This window comes from Nicotiana tabacum, chromosome 7 (genome assembly GCF_000715075.1).
Source record: "Nicotiana tabacum cultivar K326 chromosome 7, ASM71507v2, whole genome shotgun sequence".
Taxonomy (NCBI): Eukaryota; Viridiplantae; Streptophyta; class Magnoliopsida; order Solanales; family Solanaceae; genus Nicotiana; species Nicotiana tabacum.
This window is the reverse complement of record NC_134086.1, coordinates 37,909,563-37,935,390: the sequence shown is the minus strand read 5'-3', so window position 1 is coordinate 37,935,390 and position 25,828 is coordinate 37,909,563. Positions and strand designations below refer to the sequence as shown.

Here is a 25,828-nt window from a genome sequence, read left to right as displayed (position 1 = left end):
TAGAGTCTGAAATTGGGGAGCCATCTGCTCCGAAGTGCGAGTAGCAGGAGTTTGGGCTCCTCCTCTAGCCTGAGAGACGGTTGATGCTATAGGAAGCAAGCCTGCTCGGGTGACACTCTCCATAAGGCCCACTAGACGGACCAGAGCGTCCTGGAGTACTGGGGTAGCAATAAACCCCTCTGGGACCTAAGCTAGGCCCACTGGAACTGTCTGGGCCAGAACCTCATCATCAAAGTCAACCTGAGGCTCCGCCGCTGGTGTTGCTGCTCTAGGCTGAGCTTTGCCCCTACCTCGACCTCTAGCACGACCTCACCCTCTGCCCCTCTTGGGAGCTGCTGCTGGGGGCTCGGGCTACTGATCAGTGGATGAGGAAGCGCGTCTTCTCTCCATCTGCGAAAGAATAGATTTGAAATTCAATTAGCATTGAGAAACCAAATTGCACGACAAGGAAGAATAAATGTGAAGTTTTCCCTAACTCTGTAGCCTCTGGGGATAAATACAGACGTTTCTGTACCGATCCCTCAGACTCTACTAAGCTTGTCCGTGAATTGTGAGACCTATGTAACCTAGAGTTTTGATACCAACTTGTCACGACCCAGATTTTCCACCCTCGGGTGTCATGATGGCGCCTACTCGTGAAAGATAGGCAAGCACGTATTGTAGAATTACTAACTCATTTATTAGCCATTTTTAACAATTTGGATTAACAGGTAATCAACATCGAATATTAACGATAAATAGAACAAGTGGAAGACTTAAACTGATAAAATAACAAAAGCCAATACTACAATGCCAACATACGCCTCTACCCGGAATTCGGTGTCATAATATCACAGACTGTCTATGATTACTATAATAAAGGTCTGAAAGAAATACAATCTGTCTCGGAATCAAATGAAAACAGAGTACATATAAGATAGAAGAGAACGTCGGGCCTGCAGACGCCTGCAGGACTACCTCGGGATCTCTAGCTGGACTGAAGGCAACCACCCCAAATGCTACTATCCAAAAGCTGCTCCGGGATCTGCACATAGTGCAGAGTGTAGCATCCGCACAACCGACCCCATGTGCTGGTAAGTGCCTAGCCCAACCTGGGCGAAGTAGTGATGAGGCTAGGACCAGACTACCAAATAAACCTTTGCAGTTATATAATATACAGCGAAAAATAAAACAGGAATAAACAAATAACGATGGGAGGAGGTACATGCTGCGGGGGTATATCAACATCAACAGTAAATCAAGAAAAGGCATAAGGACAACTTAGAATTTACAACAAAACAATAAGGAACCTGTAACCAATCTATAAACACTTTATATCATCACTTGTTGCGGCGCGCAACCCGATCCCAACACATAACAACACTGTTGCGGCGTGCAACCCGATCCATATCATTTATCGCTGTTGCGGCGTGCAACCCTGATCCAATTATATCATTGTTGCGGCGTGCAACCCGATCCAATTATATCATTGTTGCGGCGTGCAACCCGATCCACATATAATATTGTTGCGGTGTGCAACCCGATCCACATATAATATTGTTGCGGCGTGCAACCCGATCTACATATAATATTATTGCGGCGTGCAACCCGATCCAAATGTATCATTGTTGCGGCGTGCAACCCGATCCATATATACAATCAACAAAAATCATAACAAGAGTACCGGAAAGGGATCGATAAAGAACTACACTATCCCGGCAAGAGAATCGACAGTATAAGTAACTACGTCCCGATAAGGGAGAAACAACTATAACCAAACTTGTTCCAATATCTAACCACCTTAGCTAACACCAATACTCAGTCATAAGTATTTTCCACGAGAATATTCATAATCCTTGCTCAGTACAGAGAACCATCAACTTAAGCACCCGTAGTATTATTTAAGAACACAATAAATTACAATTTAAGACTTACGGTCATGCTCAATACCAACGTATAGATACTCGTCACCATGTCTATGCATCGTACTCAACAAGAAGCAAGTAGCAAATAGGACACAACTCCTAATCCCTCAAGCTAAAGTTAGATCAAACACTTACCTCGAACTTCCACGGCCAACTCAAGCCTCAAACACCGCTTTTTATTTTGAATTTGGCTCCAAATCAATTGTATCTAGACATAATCGACTTAATAACATCAATAAACGCTAAACAATCCGATTCCAATGCTTAATTATAGCTTTTCCATCATCTTCCCAAAAAGTCAAAAATTGACCCCGGACCCGCTTGGTCAAAACTCGAGGTTCGGACCAAAACACGATCACCCACGAGCCCAAATATATAATTAGTTCCAAAATTCGACCCCAAAACGAGGTTTAAACAATTATACAAAAAGCCCTAACTCTACCCAAATCCCTAATTTTCTACCCTTAAGAGCATGATTTAAGCCTAGAAACCTAATGGGTGTTAATGGAAATTGAAGAAAAAGAGTCTAAGATTACATACGTATGAATTGGTGGTGAAATCCCCTTTCAAAAATCGCCCAATTTGGATTTTGGAAGAAGAGGTTATGAAATTTTGATTAAATCCTGATTCGGCTTCTGTTTTAAAATCACTGGACAGGCCTTCATCGCGTTCGCGATAGGCCTGTCGCATTCGCGCTGAATTAGGCCTCAGTGACCTTCGCGTTTGCGACATTGGGCTCGCGTTTGCGGAGCTTTGACCCCTCGAGCCTTCGCGTTCGTGGGCCACTGGCCGCGTTTGCATAGAACAAAATGTGAACCCCTCCCCCAAGCCTTTAACCTTACGCGTTCGCGAGTGCTTGGACGCGTTCGCGAAGGGTACCCCCTCCCCCCAGCCTCGCGTTCGCGTCTCAGGCTTCGCGTTCGCGAAGAAGAAAACTGGCACCTGGGATATTTGCCTTACGCGTTCGTGAGTGGGACCACGCGAACGCGAAGAACAAAATCCCTAGGCACTGAACAGCAGAAACCTGCAACTTTCCATAGTTCAAAAACTTTCGGAAACTCACCCGAGCCCTCGGGGCTCCAAACCAATATACGTACTACTCAAAAATATCATATGAACTTATCCGTGCGATCAAATCGCCAAAATAACCTCTTAAACAACGAATTTAGCATAGAAATCTAAGAAAAATCTCAGAACTTTCAAAGTAGGAAATTTTCACAACTACGGGTCCGAATCACCTCAAACGACTTCCGTTTCTTACCAAATTTCACAGCCTCATCTTATTTTATATATAAGACTTGTACCGGGCTCCAGAACTAGAATACGAGCCCGATACCATCGAATTCTAAATGCATTTCATTTCCAAAACTCATAGAAATTTCCAGAAAATAATTTTCTTTAAAAAATTCATTTCTCAGCTTGGGACCTCGGAATTCGATTCTGGGCATACGCCCAAGTCCCATATTTTTCCACGGACTCTCCGGGACCGTTAAATCATGGGTCCGGGTCCGTTTACCTAAAATGTTGATCGAAGTCAACTTAAATGCATTTTAAGTCAAAATTTTAATATTTTCACATAATAGCTTTCCGGCTACATGCCCGGATTACGCACACAAATCGAGGTGATGCTGAAAGAGGTTTTTAAGGCCTTGGGACGCAGATTTTATTTTAAAAATAAGTGATGACCTTTTGGGTCATCGCAAGTATGCCTTCGAAGTTAGCTCGGTCAAGTTCCTCGATTTTATGGTATCTAACCAGTGAATAGAAATCAACCCGGATAAAATAAAAGCCATAGAAGATATCACCATCGTTGACAATGTCAAGGAAGTGCATAGCTAACCAGGCGGATAGCCACATTTTGGCCGATTCATTTCTAGGTCATCGGATAAAAGCCACAAATTTTTCTTGTTACTAAAGAAAAAGAGCGACTTCTCATGGACCCCGGAGTGATAAAAAGCTTTGTAAGAGCTCAAACAATACTTATTGAGCCCTCCTTTGCTACACACCCCGAAGGCGAACGAGCAGTTGTACCTTTACTTGGCAGTATCCGAGGTGGCGGTAAGTGGTGTCCTAGTTCGGGAAGAAGAAGGTATGTAGTTTCCTATCTGTTATGTTAGTAGAACCCTAGGTGATGTCGAAACAAGGTATCCACACCTAGAAAAGTTAGCACTTGCCTTACTAAGCACCTCCAGGAAATTAAAACTATATTTTCAATGTTACCCTATATGTGTCGTGACCTCGTACCAGCTAAGGAACGTTATGCATAAACCTGAACTCTTAGGCCGGCTAGCAAAATGGGTCGTAGAGATTAGTGGGTATGATATTGAATATAAGCCCCAAACTGCTATAAAGTCTCAGATATTGGCAGACTTGTGGTCGATTTTACACCGGCTTTAGTCCTTGAGGTCGATAAAGATTTATTGCTCGGCTCGGGGATTAACTCGGGGGTCTGGACCCTATTCACGGACAAGACTTCTAACGCGAAAGGGTACGGGTTGGGGATTGTACTGAAACCCCCCATGGGGTAGCATAATAAGGCAATCAATTAGAACTGTGAAGTTGACTAACAATGAAGCCGAGTATGAGGCTATGATTGCAGGTCTAGAGCTGGCTAAAAGCCTAGGGGCTGAGATGATCGAAGCCAAGTGCGATTCCCTCCTCATTGTTAATCAAGTTAATGGGACGTTCGAAGTCAAATGAGACCGGATGCGGAGATACTTGGATAAATTACAAGTGGTATTACATCGGTTCAAAGAATGGACGCTACAACATGTGCTCTAGGATCAGAATAGCGAGGCTGATGCGTTGGCTAATTTAGCATCGTCAGTCGACTCCGATGAATTCAATTCCGGAATGGTGGTACAATTAATGAGCTCAGTGATAGAGGAAGGCAACACCGAGGTAAACTCGACAAGTTTGACTTGGGATTAGAGAAACAAATATATAGACTACCTTCAGAAGGAAAAATTGCCATCGGACCCCAAATAATCAAGGGCCCTTCGAACTAAGGCTGCCAGGTTTAGCTTAGTTGAAGGAAAACTGTACTGAAGATCGTTTTTCAGACCGTTAGCAAGATGTTTGGGGCCCGGGACCGATTACGTGATGAGGGAAGTCCACTAGGGTACTTGCGTAAACCATTCAGGAGCAGAATCATTGGTTCGGAAATTGATCTGGGCCGGATATTACTGGAACAAAATGGAAAAGGATGTGAAGGACTTTGTTCAAAAATATGACGAATGTCAAAGGCATTGCCCCAGTGATCTACCAACCGGGGGAGCTGCTTCACCCGGTTCTTTCCCCTTGGTAGTTCATGAAGTGGAGAATGGACACCGTAGGTCCTTTACCATGGGCACTAGTAAGGCTCAGTGCATCTTGCTTATGACCGATTACATCTTGCTTATCCCGTTATCAACTGCGAACCGTATTTTCTTGGTAGAAAAGGGAAGAAAAGATTTTTACCTTATTTAGACCTGTATTAGGGTTGAAACTCCTTTACTATATAAAGAGGGGGAACCTTTTTCATATTTTGGGTCACGATTGATATGCATATCAAAGCAATAAAGTTTACTTTTGTCTTTTAGCAATTGTTCAAGTGTTCTTCAAGTTGTTCATCCATTCAGTTACAACCGAGATCTATTCTGAGGGCTCAATTGGAACCGGTCTGTAGCATTCAGATCTGACTATAGGCTTAATTATTTCGTCACACTTGGTTTGATCGTTTTGTTTTTCTTTAATTTTATTACTTGTTGTTCTTTGATCATTCGTGTTAAATTAAATTACATATCCTTTAAATCGCGTATAAATTTAATTGTTACTCATTTTAAGGGTAAACATGCATATTACTACTTCATTCATAAATATTGATTCAAAATATTTTTATATAAGAATCTGGAGGAAACACCTACGTATTTCTCGCATTGTCCTGATTTACATAACAGAATCACTTGTAAATTTAAGGAACTCTTCCTTTATCAAATATCTGATTTGGTACTTCAGAAGCCTAGATAAGCTAAAAATATGCATTGAATATTAATTAAGATAGCAACAACATAAAGTAGTTCTCTTTTTAGAGCTAATAGAGGAAGAAGAACCTTCCAAAAATTTCGAGCTGATAATTATACTGTAGTTAAAATTGTGATCTCTTATCCATTGAATTATTGTATGTATGTGAGTATGGATATGTTCAATCTTTGTTCATTGTTACACTGGTCTACATTTTGGAGCTTACATTGAGTAATTAATTGTTTAACTTTCCTCCCTAATTAGTTCTTTGTTGATTATCATACCTAACTATAGCATCTAAACTTGACAAAAATTTGATATACGTTAATTCATTAAATGTTTATTCTCGTCATATAATTTTGATCGTGAGCTTTTGTAAACAATGTCGTAGATCAAATTAGCAAAGGGCCGAAAAGCATTAAATTACCAAAATTAACTATATTTGGAGTCCAAGTTCACCAAGAAAAATGATTTTCTTTACTGAAGAGAAAAAGAATTAGAGTTTTACGTCTTGACAATATATACATGAGAATAAAAGGCTCTTGATTGTAATTATTTTATGACACCCCCGAGAAGCAATCCACTGTATACTTTGCCGAATACAGAAGCTTTTAAGTACGTATAACAATGAGTATTAAGAATTCAATTGACTGATCCTGCATGCCAAATTTCATTGTTATTTCCTCCCTTTATTTTTGGCTTAACTAGGTTCATCATTGTTATTGGTGATATCTTTATTGGAAGAAAAAAAAAAACCCAACGACTCTATCTCTAGAATCACTTAATCCGTGTTCACTTAAAAATTTATCCTATGATTATTTTACTCATAGTTTTCAATATTTTTGAGAAGCCGTGGTTTGAAGTTTTGACAACATTGTACTAATATTATTCTGAATACATGAGTGTTATTATTAAAGAATCAATGAGTCCATATTGAGGAGATAATTGATTTTTTTTTTTGAGGCGAATGATATGTTAACGAAGAAAAAAAATCTCATATTTTTTCGGCGAATTTAAGGAAGAGAACAAGTCATGCAAACTGGTTGGATGAATGGTATTGACAAAGTAAAAATTGTACCGCTAAAACAGAGAGGATTCAGAGTTCATTTCGGATCATCATATTCCAACAAAAATTGAAGGTAATCCACACAAATATATTGCTCCTCACTACTATAAATAAGACAGAAATCACAAATCAGAAACAACAGCAAATAAACACAGCCTTCTCAATTAACCCCTGAGAGTTCTCTCTTCACTAAGGAGAACCAAAGGGGTTGTTTCATAGGGAAACTCCCTTTTGATCCTTCCCCCAAAAATCCCCAAAAAAGAAAAAACAAAAACAAGAAAATTTTAAAAAATGGCTAATAAGAAAGTGGTCATTGGTGGAATAGCCTCAATTCTTGTGGTGGCTTGTGTTGTAGCAGCATGTGTTACACTCACAAAAAATGATGAAACTTCATCTTCTGGCCAAGTCACAACTTCTACAAAATCAGTAAAAGCTATGTGCCAACCTACACCTTACAAACAAACTTGTGAAAAAACTCTTTCCTCAGCCAAAAATGCTTCTGAGCCAAAGGATTTTATTAAAGTGGCATTTGAAGCTACTGTCACTGACATTAGAAATGCAATCATGAACACTGATTTGATCATGCAAGCAGCTAGTGATCCTAAAACCAAAGACGCGCTTCACGCTTGTGAAGAGCTCTTTGATCTTGCCATTGAAGATCTAAGGACTTCTGTATCGAAATTGGAAAGCTTTGATCTAACCAAAATTAAGGACATCGTCGATGACCTTAAGACATGGCTTAGCGCTGTGGTTGCTTACGAGGAAACTTGCTTGGACGCTTTTGAAAAAACAGATGGTGATACAGGTGAGAAAATGGTGAAGTTATTGAACACAACTCGGGAGCTAAGTATCAATGGTCTAGCCATGGTCAATAGCTTCGGTGAAATGATCACACAAACTACAGGCCTTAGCCGAAAATTGTTAACTACTGATGAATCTTCGTTTGTTGAGGCTAGTAACCGTAAGCTTCTGCAAATTTCTAACGCCAAGCCTAATGCCGTGGTTGCTCAGGATGGTAGTGGACAATATAAGACCATTACTGATGCACTTAAAGCTGTGCCAAAGAAGAATACAGAGCCATTTGTTATCCTAATCAAGGCTGGTATATACAAAGAATACGTTGAAGTTGAAAAAGGCATGACAAACGTTGTGTTTATTGGTGAAGGCTCAACCAAGACCAAAATTACTGGTAATAAGTCCGTCAAGGGACCTGGCATTGGTTCAACTTGGCATACTTGCACTGTTGGTAAGTCTTTCTCTCTCTCTCTTCTTCTTAAAATCCGCGCTCAATCAAATTAAATAGTAGTAACTTAATAAAAAGGCATTCTGGACCACAAGAGTCTATTGTATGCAGTCTTACCTTGCATTTCTGCTAGAGGTTCTTGAAGGAGTGACCTTTTGATTACATGGCAACAACTTTAGACTCCCTTCTAAATATTATTACAAATTGTTGCGTGCAGGTGTTAGTGGAGAAGGTTTCGTGGCTAGGGATATAGGATTCGAGAACACAGCAGGACCAGCACAAGAACAAGCAGTTGCACTACGAGTGAATGCTGACAAGGCAGTTATCTACAACTGCAAAATCGATGGTTATCAAGACACACTATACGCACACTCTGGTAGACAGTTTTATCGCGATTGTATCATTTCAGGAACCATAGATTTCGTGTTTGGTGATGCAGCTGCCGTATTCCAAAACTGCAAATTAATAGTAAGGAGGCCAGGTGATGGGCAGAATTGCATGGTAACTGCTCAGGGAAGGACCACATCTGCTTCGAAAGGTGCATTCGTTATACAAAATTGTGAGATCAAAGCAGAACCAGAGTTCCTAGCAGCAAAACCACAAATGAAGGCGTTTCTTGGACGTCCATGGAAGGAATATTCACGAACAATAATCATGCAATCGTTTATCGACGGATTCATTGATCCATCAGGGTGGGCTCCATGGAATATAACTGATTTTGGAATACATACTTGTTGGTACGCTGAGTATCAGAATAGAGGTGCAGGAGCTAGCCTTGACAAAAGGGTTAGTCATTGGAGAGGTTACCAGAGGGGAATTTCAGGAGATGTTGCAAATTCATTTACTGCTGGTGTATTTATTAATCCCACAGATAATAGCTTCCTTCCTAAGGCTGATATTCCCTATGAGGCTGGCATGATGAAGGTGTAAACTTTTTTGATGTAACCTTCAAAAAAATTACAATTACTTCATTATGTTTATGTTTTGTCCCTTGGGACTATTTTGTTTTACCTAATTAATTATTTTTTGCTCCTCTATTTGAATAAAATTATTTCATTCTTCCAATTTGTTTGTCAATTTTTTAATTGACACAATTATTGAATAAGAGAAAATTTTATAATATGAGTTTTCTTGAGCAATATATAATCTCATATTTTGTCTTTCTGTAGTGTCGAATAATACAACAATAACTATGCATTAGTCAGTCCTAAACAAGTTCGGATCACTTGTATAAATCTTTACTTATAGAACTATCTTCTATATTTATTATAAAACACGAATGTTACACGCTAAATATTGAACGACAAAAATATCCTTGAAATATTAATGGACTTTTATGCCTTTATTTTACTCTAATCTTAACCTAAATTAAAATGCTACTTCGGTTTAAAAAAGGAAACCCTACGGTAGAATCAGAGTTCTTAATTGATATATACGGTCGCTGAATATTATTTGGAATCAGAGTTTTAAGTATAAGCTGCCCTCTGGATTTTACTGCCCAAACACACCGGTAACGACCACTATGTTTATGCTAGCTGGTGTTACTTCATTGGAAATTTTACCTGACATTAGCTTATAATTTGGTAGGAATCGAGTGCATCACCAACTCAAAAATGAGAAAAAATAATATACTTCACGACTGAAATTAAAATAACAAACATTAAATATTGGTGACAACAACAATTGAGAAGTGAGAACTTACTTTATGGCTTCGTAAAAAGTTATAAATAAACAACAGCTTTACTTTTAATTAAATTAATTTATAATTCTAATCATTGATAGTAATGAAAATACTGATACACTTTTAGGTACCATTTAGAAATTAAATTGTTTTTTTAAAAGAGATAATTCTATATTGCATGGGATTGTTGTGTTTAGGATTTTACCGGATAATTAGGATTTTGATATCAATTAAATATTTGTCAATTTTGGATTTTCTACATCAACTATACCACAAAGTCTTACAAGGATTTTAAGTTCTAACCTCCAAGGAAACCGCTTGCTTAAAAAGGTGCTCTGAATAGGAATCCGTTGCCGTTTCTGAATGTAATTTGTGTAAATTATAAGTAATAAGTCTGATTGAATTTATAGAGCTACGTCAGCAAACAAATATAAACATGACTTCCTCATCTATATGACGAAATCTAAAGTTTGAAGATTCTTCTATTATTTTGTCCCTAGGCAGACTTCTCCATGATTTCCTTCAACTCTATTGTAGGTATGTCAAGACAATCAGAGACTCTTAAAAACGAACAGTTGAATATAGTTTCTAGATTAAAAAGAGGAGAATTTAATTTATTTTTTTAATCATATTTAGCTTTGAGAAATTTGTCAGAGCTAGGCGATCATTTCAAGTTATGGAGTAATTAAATTCTATTCGTTGTTCCCTTCATATGAGTAATTAACAACATATTGTCACGACCCAAGTTCTCCCTCCGTGAACTGTCGTGACGGCACTTAGTCTCTACGACTAGGTAAGCCTAACAATTTGTGGAAGACTGAAACAAAGATACGAAAACTAGCAATTTATGCGTAATAAAATAGAAAAATATAAGATACCGCTCGACATATACAATAACAGCACTCTCGATCAGTACAAACACTCCCAAAACCTGGAATCTCATGGAATCACAAGCTGTTGAATAACTACAAAGTGTTCTAACTCCAGAATGTCTAAACAAAAGTAAATACAGGAGAGCTAAAGCTAGAGGGGAGAATAGAGAGGGACTCCTCGGTCTGCGGACGCGGCAGATGTACCCCAAACTCTCCGCCCGGTGACTCAAAGCATCAGTCACCATATTGGCCTTGCCCGGGTGATACAAGATGGTGATATCATAGTCCTTCAGCAGCTCTAACCACCTCCTCTAGCGCAAATTAAGATCCTTCTGCTTGAACAGATGCTGCAAGCTCCGGTGATCAGTATAAACCTCACAAGGAACACCGTACAAATAATGACGCAAGATCTTCAAGGCGTGAACAATAGCAGCTAACTCGAGATCATGGACAAGATAATTCTTCTCATGTACCTTCAACTGTCTGGACGTGTAGGCAATCACCCTACTGTCCTACATCAATACCGCTCTAAGGCCAATCCTCGAGGCATCACAATAGACAGTATAAGACCCCGAACCTATAGGTAATATCAAAACTGGGGCTGTAGTCAAAACTGTCTTGAGTTTCTGGAAGCTCGCCTCACACTCTTCCGTCCACTAGAACGGAGCACCCTTTTGAGTCAGCCTGGTCATAGGTGCTGCAATAGATGAAAACCCATCAACAAATCGACGGTAATAACCCGCCAAGCCAAGAAAACTGTGGATCTCTGTAGTTGAGGATGGTCTAGGCCAACTTTGCACTGCTTCCACTTTCTTCGGATCCACCTTTATCCCCTCACTCGATGCCATGTGACCCAAGAATGCCACAGAATCCAACCAAAACTCACATTTCGAGAACTTTGCATATAACTTCTTTTCTCTCAAAGTCTGAAGCATTGTCCTCAGATGCTGCTCATGATCTTTCCGACTCCGGTAGTATACCAGAATATCATCAATAAAGACAATGACGAACGAGTCAAGATATGGCCAAAACATACTGTGCATCAAATGCATGAAGGCTGCTGGGGCATTGGTCAGCCCAAATGACATAACAAGGAACTCGTAATGACCATATCGAGTCCTGAAAGCAGTCTTTGGGATGTCTGGCTCTCGAATTTTCTACTGATGGTAACCTGAACGCAAGTCAATTTTAGAAAATACTCGTGCACCATGTAGCTGGTCAAACAAATCATCAATATGAGGCAAAGGATACCGGTTCTTCACTGTAACTTTGTTCAACTGGCGACAATCAATGCACACACGCATGAAACCATCCTTTTCTTCACAAACAAGACAGGAGCACCCCAAGGTGATACACTGGGCCGAATAAAACCCTTATCAAGCAATTCTTATAACTGATCCTTCAACTCCTTCAACTTAGGAGGAGCCATACGGTACGAAGGAATAGAAATGGGCTGAGTGCCCGACAACAGATCAATGCCAAAATCAATATCTCTATAGGGCGGCATGCTCGGAAGATCAGCTGGAAACACATCAGAAAAATCCCGTACTACTGGGACTGAATCAACTGTAGGGGTATCAATACTGACATCTCTCACATAAGCTATATACGCGTCACACCTCTTCTCAACCACTCGTTGAGCCTTAAGGAAAGAAATAACTCTACTGGGAGTCTGATCTAAAGTACCCATCCACTCTACTCGCGGTACACTTGGCATAGCCAACGTCATGGTTTTGGCGTGACAATCAAGAATAGCATAATGGGGCAACAACCAGTCCATGCCCAAGATAACATCAAAATCTACTATGCTGAGCAATAATAAATCGGCTTTGGTCTCAAAACCACTGAGAGCAACCAAACACAACCGATAAACGTGATCCATAACAAGAGAATCTCCTACAGGAGTAGAAACATAAATAGGGGAACTCAAAGAATCCCGAGATACACCCAAATGCGGGGCAAAATAAGAAGATACATAAGAATAGGTGGAGCCTGGATCGAATAAAATCGATGCATCTCTATGACAAACCAGGACAATACCTGTGATGACAGAATTGGAGTCGACAGCCTCGGTACGGGCAGGAAGGGCATAATATTTGGCCTAGACTCCCCCTCTAGGACGACCTCTACCTCCCTGACCTCCACCTCTAGCCGACTGAGTAGGTGGGGCAGCAACTAGTGCTGTGATCATAGCCTGGGAACTCTGCGGGGCACGCTGTGGCTGAGAAGTCTGTGGAGGTGCACCCCTCCTAAGTCTGGGGCAATCCCTCATCATATGGCGTGTGTCACTACACTCAAAACAAGCTCTGGGAGGACGTGGCGGCTGTGACTGGCTTGGCTTAGGTCTGCTGGATTGACCACTGAAAGCACCCTGCGTAGGAGGCGTACTAGATACTGGAGGTGCATATAAGGCTCCTGAGGTCTAGAAGGAGCTGGAATACCACAGGCTGCTGGAAGAGCTGAATGAACGGGGCGACTCATATAACCCCTACCATGACGAACTGTAGCTGGGGCACGGGCACCAGAATAATGGCCCGACTCTCGAGACCTCTTGGCCTCCCTCTCCTCTCTAATCCGAGCATGCATACCCTTTACTCTCCTAGCAATGCTCACCACCTGCTGATAAGAAATATCCATCTTCAACTCCGGAGCCATACTAGACCTGATGTTGGGAATGAGCCCCTCAATAAACTAGCAAACTCTCTCACGAATTATAGAAACTAAGGCTGGTGCATGCCTAGCCAAGTCAGTAAAACAGACAACATACTCCAAAACAGTCATAGTGCCCTGGCGCAAATGCTCAAACTTTGCACGCCATGCGTCCTTGAGGCTCTGAGAGACAAACTCTCTCAGGAACATATTTGAAAACTGAGTCCAAGTAAGGGAAACTGCCTCAGCTGACTGTCCAATGCCAAAGTACTCCACCACTAATAGGTTGCTCCTCGAAGCTGGAAGGCAGTGAAAGAAACCCCACTCGATCCCGATATACCCACAGTGCGGAGGATACGGTAACACTCCTCCAAAAATCCTAGGGCGTCATCTTATGCTAGATCACTGAATATAGGAGGCTTATACTTCTTGAACCTCTCAAGCCTCCACTGCTCAACCTCTGAAGTTGCTGCCTTATCCTCGGGTTGAATTAGGGCTACAGGCGGTATCGGTATAACCTCTAGGATCTAATCAACCTGGACTCGTTGCTCAGGAGTGCGGGCGGCGGGAGTCTGTGCTCCTCCCCCAGCCTAGGATGTGGCTGCAGCAAGGGGAATCAACTCTGCATGAGCTAGGGTGGTGTACATGCTCACGAACTGTACAAGAGTCTCCTGAAGAGTAGTAGCAGTAGGCGTAGGCGTATTAGGTGTAGTAGGTGTAGTAGAGCTGGAATAGTAGTAGTAGTAGGCATATCAGGTGCCTGGGCTCTGACTGGAGCTGCTGGTGGCTCCTCGGTAGCAGCTCGCACGAGTGCTCTGGCTGCACCACGGGTGCGTCCTCGGCCTCACCCGGCCCCTACCTCTGACGGCTCTAGCATGGGGCGCGGGTGCCTTGTCATCTCCGGTAGCACGTGTCCTCACCATCTATGAGAGAGTAGAAGACAGGAGTTTAGAATTGTGATATCAAAAATCTCGCACGACAAGAAAATCAAATGAAGAGGAATTTTCCTAACAGTTACATAACCTCTCATAGATAAGTACACACGTCTCCGTACCGATCCGTGAGACTCTAATAAATCGGCTTGTGATTCATGACTCCTATGAACCTAGGGCTCTGATACCAGCTTATCACGACCCAAGTTCACCCTTCGTGAACTATCATGATGGCACCTAGTCGCTACGACTAGGTAAGTCTAACAATTTGCGGAAGACAGAAACAAAGATACGAAAACTAGCAATTTACGAGTAATAAAATAGAATAGTATAAGATGTCGTTCGGCATATACAATAACAACACTCTCAATCAATACAAACACTCCCAAAACCGGAAATCTCATGGAAGCTGTTGAATAACTACAAAATGTTCTAACTCCAGAATGTCTAAACAAAAGTAAATATAGGAGAGCTAAAGCTAGAGGGGAGAATAGAGAGGGACTCCTCGGTCTGCAGATGCGGCAGTTGTACTTCAAAGTCTCTAAAGATCGCCTCGCCTTACTGATAGTATGGCTGAGCCGAATGACCTGGATCTGCACACGAAAAATATATGCAAAGAAGGGCATGGGTACACCACAGTGGTACCTAGTAAGTGCCAAGCCTCCTCGATCGAGTAGTGACGAGGAAGGTCAGGGACCTACTGGTTATATATAAAGAAAAACAAGTTAAAGCAGTATAGAATACGATAATATAATTAAAGTGCTAACAGTCTATAATGAATAAAATCACAGAAAGAATTTAACTCAGTACACAAAAATAGCAACAGGGGATATCCCGGGATATCGTCCCGTAGTTCGAATCATAAATGTACAGGGGAAACTCCCGGAATACCAATCTGTAGTCCCAAAGTAAATATCTAGTATGGGAAATCTACCGGGTGCTATCCCGTAGTCCCAATCATAAATGTGTAGGGGGATCTACTGGAATACCGATCCGTAGTCCCAAAGTAAACAAGCAGGGGGATCTCCTGGAATATCGTCCCGTAGTCCCAAAGTAAACACACAACCATCTCAGAGAATATACAATTCTATTCAAGAATCAAATAGGAGTTTCTACTCTAACATTCTGCACAGATTACAAGTAGGCAATTAAAGCAGGTAAGACAATTAAGTCACGTAAGCATGCTTTTCCTAATCTAAACAAGAGGCTTCAAGGTGTATTTGCTAAATTATAAGAAAACATAGGTATAAGCTTAATGAAAATGGGATTTTCAACAATTAGTATGTGTATGCACTCGTCACCTCACGTACACGATACTCATATAACAACAATATCAAATCCTAAGGGGAGTTCCCCCACACAAGGTTAGGCAAGCCACTTACCTCGAACCAGCTCAATCAACTCGAAATCACGTTCTTGCCACGAGTACCCAACTCCAAATGGCCCAAATCTATTCAAAGTAATTGCATAATGTAAATATACTTCAAATAACTAATTCAACTAATTAATTCAAAGCTAATACACAAAATTATGAAAATCACCCAAAAAGTCCCCTGGGGCCACGTCTCAGAATTGGATACAATTTACAAAATCAGAACCCCCGATCACTCACGAACACACTTGAATAAAAATCACCAAAATCTGACGTCAAAACCCCACTCGAAACTCAAAATTTTAATTGGGAAAACCTTCCCCCATTTCCCAAACTTTTACCCCCAATAATTAGAAGAGGAAAACAACAATAGATTATAGTTCTAGGATCAAAATCAAGATAGAAATCGTTACCCAATGTTTCTCTTTCAAAAACCCTCGAGAAATCACCCTCAGCCGAGCTCCAAATCATTTTTTCCAAGTTTCGAGTTCAAACCCTCGTTCTTCCCTTTTTCTGACCAGTGATATCCGCTTCTGCAGTCATGGGACCACACCTACGGTCCTGCTTTTGCGGCAAGTGGACCGCACCTGCATCTTTTCATTCAAGCCCAACTTCCGTGTCACGACCCAAAATCCACTAAGGGTCGTGATGGTGTCGGACACCACTGTCAGGCAAACCAACCATAAATACTCAATTAAGTTCCAATTTTTTTTAGCATTTGTTGAAATCATTTTCTTTATACATCAATTAATAAATAAAGAGATTTACCAAAATAACCATGAAGTCTTTAACAAACTTAATACTGAATAATCCAAAAACCATCCCAGAACCCGGTGTCACAAGTGCATGAGCTATCTCCAGGAAACAATATAATACACAGCTGTCTGAAATACAAATTGGACAGAAAGTAAGTACAATAATCTGAAAGAGACTCTGTTGGCTGCGGGTCGGCTCGAGAAGTTCAGCTCACCTAAGTCTCCGTATCAACCATGCTGCTACGCCCACTAGGCCACTAGAGATGCATGTGCCTGTGCAATAAAAATACACAGCAAGTGTAGTATGAGTACGAAAATAATGTGTACCCAATGAGTATCCCGTCTAATCTCGAAGAAGTAGAGACAAGTGGTCGACTTCGACACTTACTAGTGGTCCATGATAATATAATATTAATGCGAGTAATCATGGATTTATTAAGAATGCCACTAATTTTAAGTAAGTCATGAACATGTGAAATTTCCTTTTTATATTAAAAGTCTCCGGATTCATAATCCAATAGTTTCCAATTATCTTAAGTCGGGGAGAGCAAGTATCAATCTCAAATAATCTCAAGGCAAGCAATACAAGCACGCGCAAATCCTGCCGAGGTCGTACGACCCGATCCAACAATATTTAAACTGTGCACTGCCGAGGGTCGAACGACACAAACCATAGATGCATCTATTTAATCTGCCGAGGCGTTCGGCCCGTTTCAGAATTTAAACACGCACAGGAAATCAATCAAGAAGTCATTAGGAAGCAATTACCCAAAGAAAACCAATTCTCTTTGAATAATTTAGAAAAAAATGAAGTTTAATTCTTTTTAGAAATCCATTTACCAATTCGATGGGATTTAAGCAATTAACTGTCAATAAGGTTACAGATATTCCAAGTATAGCATGCTTTTGGGTCCTAGACTACCCGGACAATATCATAATAGTAGCTACGCACGGACTCTCGTCACTTTGTGCGTACGTAGCCCCCACAATTAGGAGCACATAACCAATTATTTCACCTATGGGGACAATTCCCTCTTACAAGGTTAGAAAGGAGACTCACCTCGCTCCGAAGCTCCAAACCGGCTTCCAAGCCCTTCCGACGACTCAAACCGATGCTCCAATGCTCCAAAACTAACAAACAATTATGTAAACCCATTAATATACATTCTATTACTCATTACAATCCAATTCATAGCAACTCCTAACCCCGATCGAAAAGTTGACAAAAATGCCCTCGGGCCCACGTGCCCGGATTCCTAAATTTTTCGAAGATAAAGCTTACTCATGAACTCAAATATATAATTTTGTCTTAATTCCATACCCAAAATCGTGGTCAAATTCCAAGAATATCAATTTTCTAGGTTTTCCCTCAAACCCCAAGTTTTCTACAAATTTCCATGCCCAAATCCGTATATAATCATGTATTTAACTCAAGATAGGTGGGGAATAGCTTACCTTATCATTGATGATGAAAATCCTCTCTTGAAACCCTCCAAGAATCGCCCAAGCCAAGAAAATATGAGAGTAAATGGCCAAAACCCGACTTTAAAACCACCCACTGCCTCCAGCACTTTCCGCACCTGTGGTCTCTTGACTGCTTCTGCGGTTCCGCAGGTGCGGTTCAAATACCGCTTCTGCGGTTCCTCACTAGGCTGCCCTTTCCGCTTCTGTGTCTTCTCCACCGCAGGTGCGGTCCCGCATTTGCGGCAAAATGACCGCATCTGCGGTCCCAGCTCTCCTCCGCCAATACCGCATTTGTGGCTCTTCTGGCCGCTTCTGCGGCTCCGAACCTGTGGCCCATTTCTCGCTGGTGTGGTTATGACAGCAACCGACAACTTTAGCCTTCCAAAAATTCTATTTTTGATCCGTTAACCACCCAAAATCCATCCGAGGCCCCGGTGACCCCAACTAATCATACACCAGTCCCAAAACACATTACGGACTCGCTCGAGGCCTCAAATCATATCAAACAGCGCTAAAACCACGAATCAACCTCCAATCCAAGCTTTATGAACTTTAGAACTTCAAACATCTATTATCGATGTTTAAACCTATCAAATCACGTCCGATTGACCCCAAATTTTGCACACAAGTCACATTTGGCATTACGGACCTACTCCAACTTCCAGAATCGGATTCCGACCCCGATATTAAAACGTCCACTTTCGGTCAAACTTCTCAAAACCATAAAATTTCTATCTTAAGCCAAATGATTTCAAAATGACCTATGGACCTCCAAATTCACTTCCGATCGCGTTCCCAACTCCAGAATCACCATACGGAGCTACTCCCAGACTCAAAATCCCAAACGGATATCGATAACACTAAAATGCACTTCAAGCTAAACTTATGAAATTTCTTCCATACTACTAACTTCCACGATATGCGCCAAAACGCTCCCGGGTCATCCAAAACCCGATCCGGGCATATGCCCAAGTCCGAAATCATCATACGAACCTGTTGGAACCTTCAGATCCCGATTCCGAGGTCGTTTACTTAAAAATTCAATCTTAGTCAATTCTTGTAACTTAAAGCTTCTGAAATGAGAATTCTCTTTCCAATTCAACCCCGAACTTCCCGAAATTCAAATCCGACCATGCGCACAAGTCATAATACCTGAAGTGAAGCTGCTCTCAGCCTCAAATTGCTGAACGACGCGCTAGAGCTCAAAACGACCGGTCGAGTCGTTACATTCTCTCCCACTCAAACATACGTTCGTCCTCGAACGTGCTAAGAACTGTGCTAGAGTTATCCGAAATTACTGTTTGACACCTCGAGCACCTACCCGTTCTACCACAATTCGGTCGGGCACCCTAGCTCGATCAATCTGAGATATCCTTTTTCACTTACGCGAATAAGCCGTAGAGCCCAATTCCAATATCCGGAATCCTCTACCATGCCTGTTTCCAACATATGCTCACCGTATCAATCACTACACGCTGCACCAAGACATGACTACATACTTTTGCTGAATTCACACCTTGCACCACTTTACTCACAGAACCACAATAATATTCTCTGGTCAAATTAGTCAAAATTCCACGAATCTGATGCTCCCATTGCACCTCATTACATACATAGGTCTTGTTCTAACTCTTACAATACCGCCACGATGGAAGATATGTGTAGAAATTCATAACCAACTGCCGAATCCACAATTCATTAGGTTTATACTCCTGACAGGAACCATCACCTCGTTCTGAACCAAATAATGGTCTTTGCTCCTTAAAATACTTCGTATAATCAGATTGCAATGATCCTAAATCCAATAATCTCGTCTCACCCAGTACGAACTGCTCAAGCAATAAGCCACCCCGGACATGATGAAAAATCCCATATTACGCCATAACTTGCCAATAGGCTACCAATCCGAACGCGATACAAAAGGAAAATGAACTCTGAAAAGGAAATCTAATTACCCCGCTCGCGAATTATACATGCGACGCGGTCAACATAATTAAACAAACAATCCGCTCGCGAATCATACATGCGACGCGGCACACAACTAATATGAGTTTTCCTCAGAAAGGTAGGAAACAAAACATATAAAAACAGATATAGGAATCTGTACTCAACATCACACTATTGCGGCGCGCAACCCAATTCAAACAACATACACATGGCGGTGTGCCACCTGATCCACACATAAAATTCATAAAGGAGTTACACACCGAGCCAGATTGCTCATTACAACAAAATACCGAATATCGGTCACAAGCACACTAAGTGCATAATACCATTCCTGGGGAGACATATAGCGCCATAGGCTACAAAACTCAAGCACAACTGAGGTGCGACATACGATCTGAATATCGAGAGCCATCTTGCTCATATAACATCATCTCTACGCAGAACCTCAACACATAAGAAATTCACCAAGCTGTCTCACAACTCACACGATGCAATACATTATTACATGAAATAGCTGACGACGAAAGAACACTCCATGTTTGAATACTCCTCCATAAGGAGCGCTATGCTGAAATGAACACATTCGGCCTGATATAAGGCCCATCTTCACCTTTAAATCCATCCACAGACCTCAAGCTGATTTTGATCGCACTGAACTAGGCTAATACCTTTCAAAGGTCCATGATAACTCCCCTTTTTCTCATAACACATAAGAACTACCATCATTGCCGGAGTAATCCTCCACAGTCCGCAACCCAATAAACTGCGTGCCTTCCAGGCATTAATTCTCAATTCAACGACATCACTACAATCTTCATACTGGGTTTAACTCTTCAATCAATCAAGTGGCTACATGCCACACTTATACAACCTTCCCGTGGGGAACGCTCCCACAACCTTTCGTAACAGATAACAGGTCTGTACATCCAAACTACCGGCTGCACTAACGCTGAAAAGCGATCAAGAATCCTTAACCAAGATGCAAAGCCTTTTTCACAAAGCACCAATCTCAGGTGACGCTGAGGACAATACCAACTTACTTTAGACATCGAAACTCCCTTCCTGCTCATCCGAGCCTGTGACATCCTTGTCAACACCGAACTGCCACCTTGGTCCTTACTTCAATTTCCATACCACTTACTGCACCCATCATGCCAATATGCGATAGAACACAATTTTCATCATAACTCCGGAACCGCTAATAGGTTAACGCTTCATCATATAAAAACTTTTCACCTAACTCACTTCAGGGGAACCATAGTAACACACAGGTGAATTCTCATAACCGTAGAATATACAAATCTCTAAGTAGTGGTCTAAGCCACCATAGCCCCTTCGGAATCCGCCTCCACATAACATGCCTTAATAGTAGAATGCTTCTGAATAACATCAATTACGGTGACCGACAAGCCTCACACGTTCCGTCACAATCACTTGCGTAACTTGATCACGCTGAAGGATCTGATCACTACCACCGATATGCCAACTCAACTATGGCTAGCCAATCTATCTTCTTCTAATTTATCCTTGATTGCCTTAGAAATAATAATAACTCCATTCAACACATAACACACTCCATCTGCACTCATCCCGAGTGACCTTGAATCACGAGACCATGCTGTCTCAAATCCCACGAACCATTTCATACCCCACAATTGCTATACTGCAATTCAAAACATCATAGGACATTCTAGGCCTCTTCTCATAAGCTGCTATAAAAGCGTGATTCTTAACCGTACTTATAGGCTCAAAATCATTAGGCACCAAACTTCACCCCTTTGAATCCACTAGGACCGTTGTTGAGAGCCACTTGCTCTGACTTGGCCCCAAATATAATCAGCTCCATGAATCTTCTAGCACATGAATACCCTCTCAACGAAGCACCCTGCAGAATCACTTCCCTTGAAAACCCGCACCTATACAAGGCATAAATCCTGAATCCTTCCCCAAGTCTGAGCATGAGCCAATAAGGCCAATCATATCACACCTTTAACAATTCTTTTGCACAAATTACCACTTATGTTCCTTTCCCGTAGCTGAAATGACCCATCAATATGCTAATAACCAGAAACTTCACAAGTAGTTAGCCATGCAACCCAATCATAGGTGGTGGGACTCTCCCACTTAGCTCGAAGCCACTATTACACAACTCTAGAATTCACGAGGATTCTTTATCTCTTATTGACATAACCTTGCCCGATCACCCACCAAATTCTCGAAATCTTCCTATAAACCCCCTTTTTATATTCTGAATCATCAACCACATTCGCATGACCGATCTCTTTGTTGTACAACCCATCGGATTCTTCGCAGAAGCCTCGCCAACCACGCGACCGCTAACCTGCTCACAGGGGATAACCCACCTATGGAAATCACTTCCCGACATCTTCTAACGCTGTTGCACGGGGTACAAACACTACGACATCAATAACCCATCCCGAGTCCGAGCTTACTCTCTAGCTGCACAAGTCTATTCACCCATCGTGGACATCAATTAAATGTGCGGCAACATCCTTCCAATTCGAAGTTATGTTGTATCCTTCTTCATTCAAGCAGCTCCTTCCCGTTATATCAAATCTCCTGCCGCATAATAGCCCATACTTCAAATTAAATCTGTAGACCTCAATCACCAATCACTAAAATTCCCAAGTCATTCCAAACTCTCCTTAAGGTGCATAGTCATTCTACCACAATGCCCATATGTAACTCCGCCACTCTCCCACCTTGACGGAACTCATCCCCTTAATCGGCTACTCGACCTTTGCTTCTTATACTTGGCCTTCTAGAAATTTTAGCCATCGCCTGACACTTCCCACATGTCCTTCCTCATCCTTTGCTGCTCAGTTGTTGCCTTAAATAAAATCTATCCCTATAGCACTTGAACCCATAAATCGCTACTAACTTTAAACCTTTCCAAAGATCATCTTTCTCGAGCCGTCAACATTAGGAACACCGATTCAATCCTGCGCCACCGCACCCCGCGATATCTAACAGTCGTTTCTCCAATATTATTTCACAATATCCTACCCCAAGGCAAATTGCAGAAGACCATAACACCGGCGATATTAACACATACAATTGAGGACGACGACACTACATCGCAGATGAAAACTCCACCACGCTCGAAAATACCAAGTCTCGTTACCCCATCAACCCGAATCTGAACATTCTTAGCCCGATCACCTTTCCCCTACCGGGAATAAAATACCGAATCTCTAGATCATGCACTGAGTAAACCTCCCTTCAAGTCATTCATTACCCCGACAAGTAGGAAAACATCCTACTATAATATCAATACTGCGGAACAATCGTTCATAAGCATCATGGCAACTTGTGCCTAGCCCCAGAGCCCTCAGAAGTACCGCTACTGGGCTGAAACAATAGAATATCCCCCACAAGGCAACGATAATAATCCAACCAACTATACCGGGAGAAACATCCCGCACCACATCTGTAGTACCATTACAATTCTTCAATTCTCGATTTATAACAAGCGCTTTGCGTCGCATAAGATTGAGTAGGAAAGAAACAAGGGCATAAGCCTCAAAGGAATCAAATCACATGATGAGGAATCAAGAAGGGAAGTACTCCTAACGGCCCTGTAGCCTACCGAAGATAAGTACAGACGTCTCCGTACCGATCCGGAGACTCTACTAGACTTGCTCGTGACTCGTGAGACCTAAGGGAACCTAGTGCTCTGATACCATGTTGTCACGACCCAAAATCCACTAAGGGTCATGATGGCGCCGGACACCACTGTCAGGCAAGCCAACCATAAATACTCAATTAAGTTCCAATTTTTTTTAGCATTTGTTGAAATCATTTTCTTTATACATCAAATAATAAATAATGAGATTTACCGAAATAACCATGAAGTCTTTAACAAACTTAATACTGAATAATCCAAAAACCATCCCAGAACCCGGTGTCACAAGTGCATGAACTATCTCTAGGAAACAATATAATACAACAGCTGTCCGAAATACAAATTGGACAGAAAGTAAGTACAATAATCTGAAAGAGACTCTGCTGGTTGCGGGTCGGCTCGAGAAGTGCAACCCACCTAAGTCTCCGTATCAACCATGCTGCTACGCCCACTAGGCCACTAGAGATGCATGTGCCCGTGCAACAAAAATGCACAGCAAGTGTAGTATGAGTACGAAAATAATGTGCACCAATGAGTATCCCATCTAATCTCGAAGAAGTAGAGACAAGAAGTCGACTTTGACACTTACTAGTGGTCCAATGATAATATATTATTGATGCGAGTAATCATGGATTTATTAAGAATGACAGTAATTTTAAGTAAGTCACGAACAGGTGAAAGTTCCCTTTTATATTAAAAGTCTCCGGATTCATAATCCAATAGTTTCCAATTAGCTCAAGTCAGGGAGAGCAAGTATCAATCTCAAATAATCTCAAGGCAAGCAATACAAGCATGCGCAAATCCTGCCGAGGTGGTACGGCCCGATACAACAATATTTAAACTGTGCACTGCCGAGGGTCGAACGGCACGAACCATCGATGCATCTATTTAATCTGCCGAGGCGTTCGGCCTGTTCCAGAATTTAAACACGCACATGCAATCAATCAAGAAGTCATCAGTAAACAATTACCCAAAGAAAACCAAGTCTCTTTTAACAATTTAGAAAAAAAATAAAGTTTAATTCTTTTTAGAAATCTATTTACCAATTCGACGAGATTTAAGCAATCAACTGTCAATAAGGTTACAGATATTCCAAGTATAGCATGCTTTTGGATCCTAGACTACCCAGACAATATCATAATAGTAGCTACGCACGGACTCTCGTCACCTCGTGCGTACGTAGCCCCCACAATTAGGAGCACATAACCAATTATTTTACCTATGGGGACAATTCCCTCTTACAAGGTTAGAAAGGAGACTCACCTCGCTCCGAAGCTCCAAACCGGCTTCCAAGCCCTTCCGGTGACTCAAACCGATGCTCCAATGCTCCAAAACTAGCAAACAATTATGTAAACCCATTAATATACGTTCAATTACTCATTACAATCCAATTCATAGCAATTCCTAACCCCGATCACAAAGTTGACACAAATGCCTCGGGCCCACGTGCCCGGATTCCTAAATTTTTCGAAGATAAAGCTTACCTATGAACTCACGAACTCAAATATATGATTTTCTCTTAATTCCATACCCAAAATCGTGGTCAAATTCCAAGAATATCAATTTTCTAGGTTTTCCCTTACCAATGAACTCACGAACTCAAATATATGATTTTCTCTTAATTCCATACCCAAAATCGTGGTCAAATTCCAAGAATATCAATTTTCTAGGTTTTCCCTCAAACCCCAAGTTTTCTACAAATTTCCATGCCCAAATCCATATATAATCATGTATTTAACTCAAGATAGGTGGGGAATAGCCTACCTTATCATTGATGATGAAAATCCTCTCTTGAAACCCTCCAAGAATCGCCCAAGCCAAGAAAATATGAGAGGAAATGGCCAAAACCCGACTATAAAACCACCCACTGCCTCCAGCACTTTCCGCATCTGCGGTCCCAGCTCTCCTCCGCCAATACCGCATCTGCGGCTCTTCTGGCCGCTTTTGCGGCTCCTAACCTGCGGCCCATTTCTCGCAGGTGCAATTATGACAACAACCAACAACTTCAGCCTTCCAAAAATTCCATTTTTGATCCGTTAATCACCCGGAATCCACTCGAAGCCCCGGGGACCCCAACCAATCATACCAACCAGTCCCAAAACACATTACGGACTCGCTCGAGGCCTCAAATCATATCAAACAACGCTAAAGCTACGAATCGACCTCCAATCCAAGCTTTATGAACTTTAGAACTTTAAACTTCTACTCTCGATGTTTAAACCTACCAAATCACGTCCGATTGACCCCAAATTTTGCACACAAGTCACATTTGGCATTATGGACCTACTCCAACTT

General features: G+C 41.6%; 1 protein-coding gene across 1 annotated transcript; it reads left to right on the top strand.

Annotated features, from left to right (window-relative positions):
• The first annotated feature begins 7,263 nt into the window (after positions 1-7,263).
• Positions 7,264-9,145, top strand: LOC107768376 (pectinesterase-like). The gene is made up of 2 exons (NM_001324976.1): positions 7,264-8,218; positions 8,433-9,145. The coding sequence occupies exons 1-2, from the start codon at positions 7,264-7,266 to the stop codon at positions 9,143-9,145; spliced, it is 1,668 nt and encodes a 555-aa protein (NP_001311905.1).
• The last annotated feature ends 16,683 nt before the right edge of the window (positions 9,146-25,828 follow it).

Coding starts and splice junctions, on each gene's coding strand:
- LOC107768376 (NM_001324976.1), top strand. CDS start 7,264: ATGGCTAATAAGAAAGTGGTCATTGGTGGAATAGCCTCAATTCTTGTG. Junction 8,219..8,432: donor TTGGCATACTTGCACTGTTG/GTAAGTCTTTCT, acceptor TGTTGCGTGCAG/GTGTTAGTGGAGAAGGTTTC.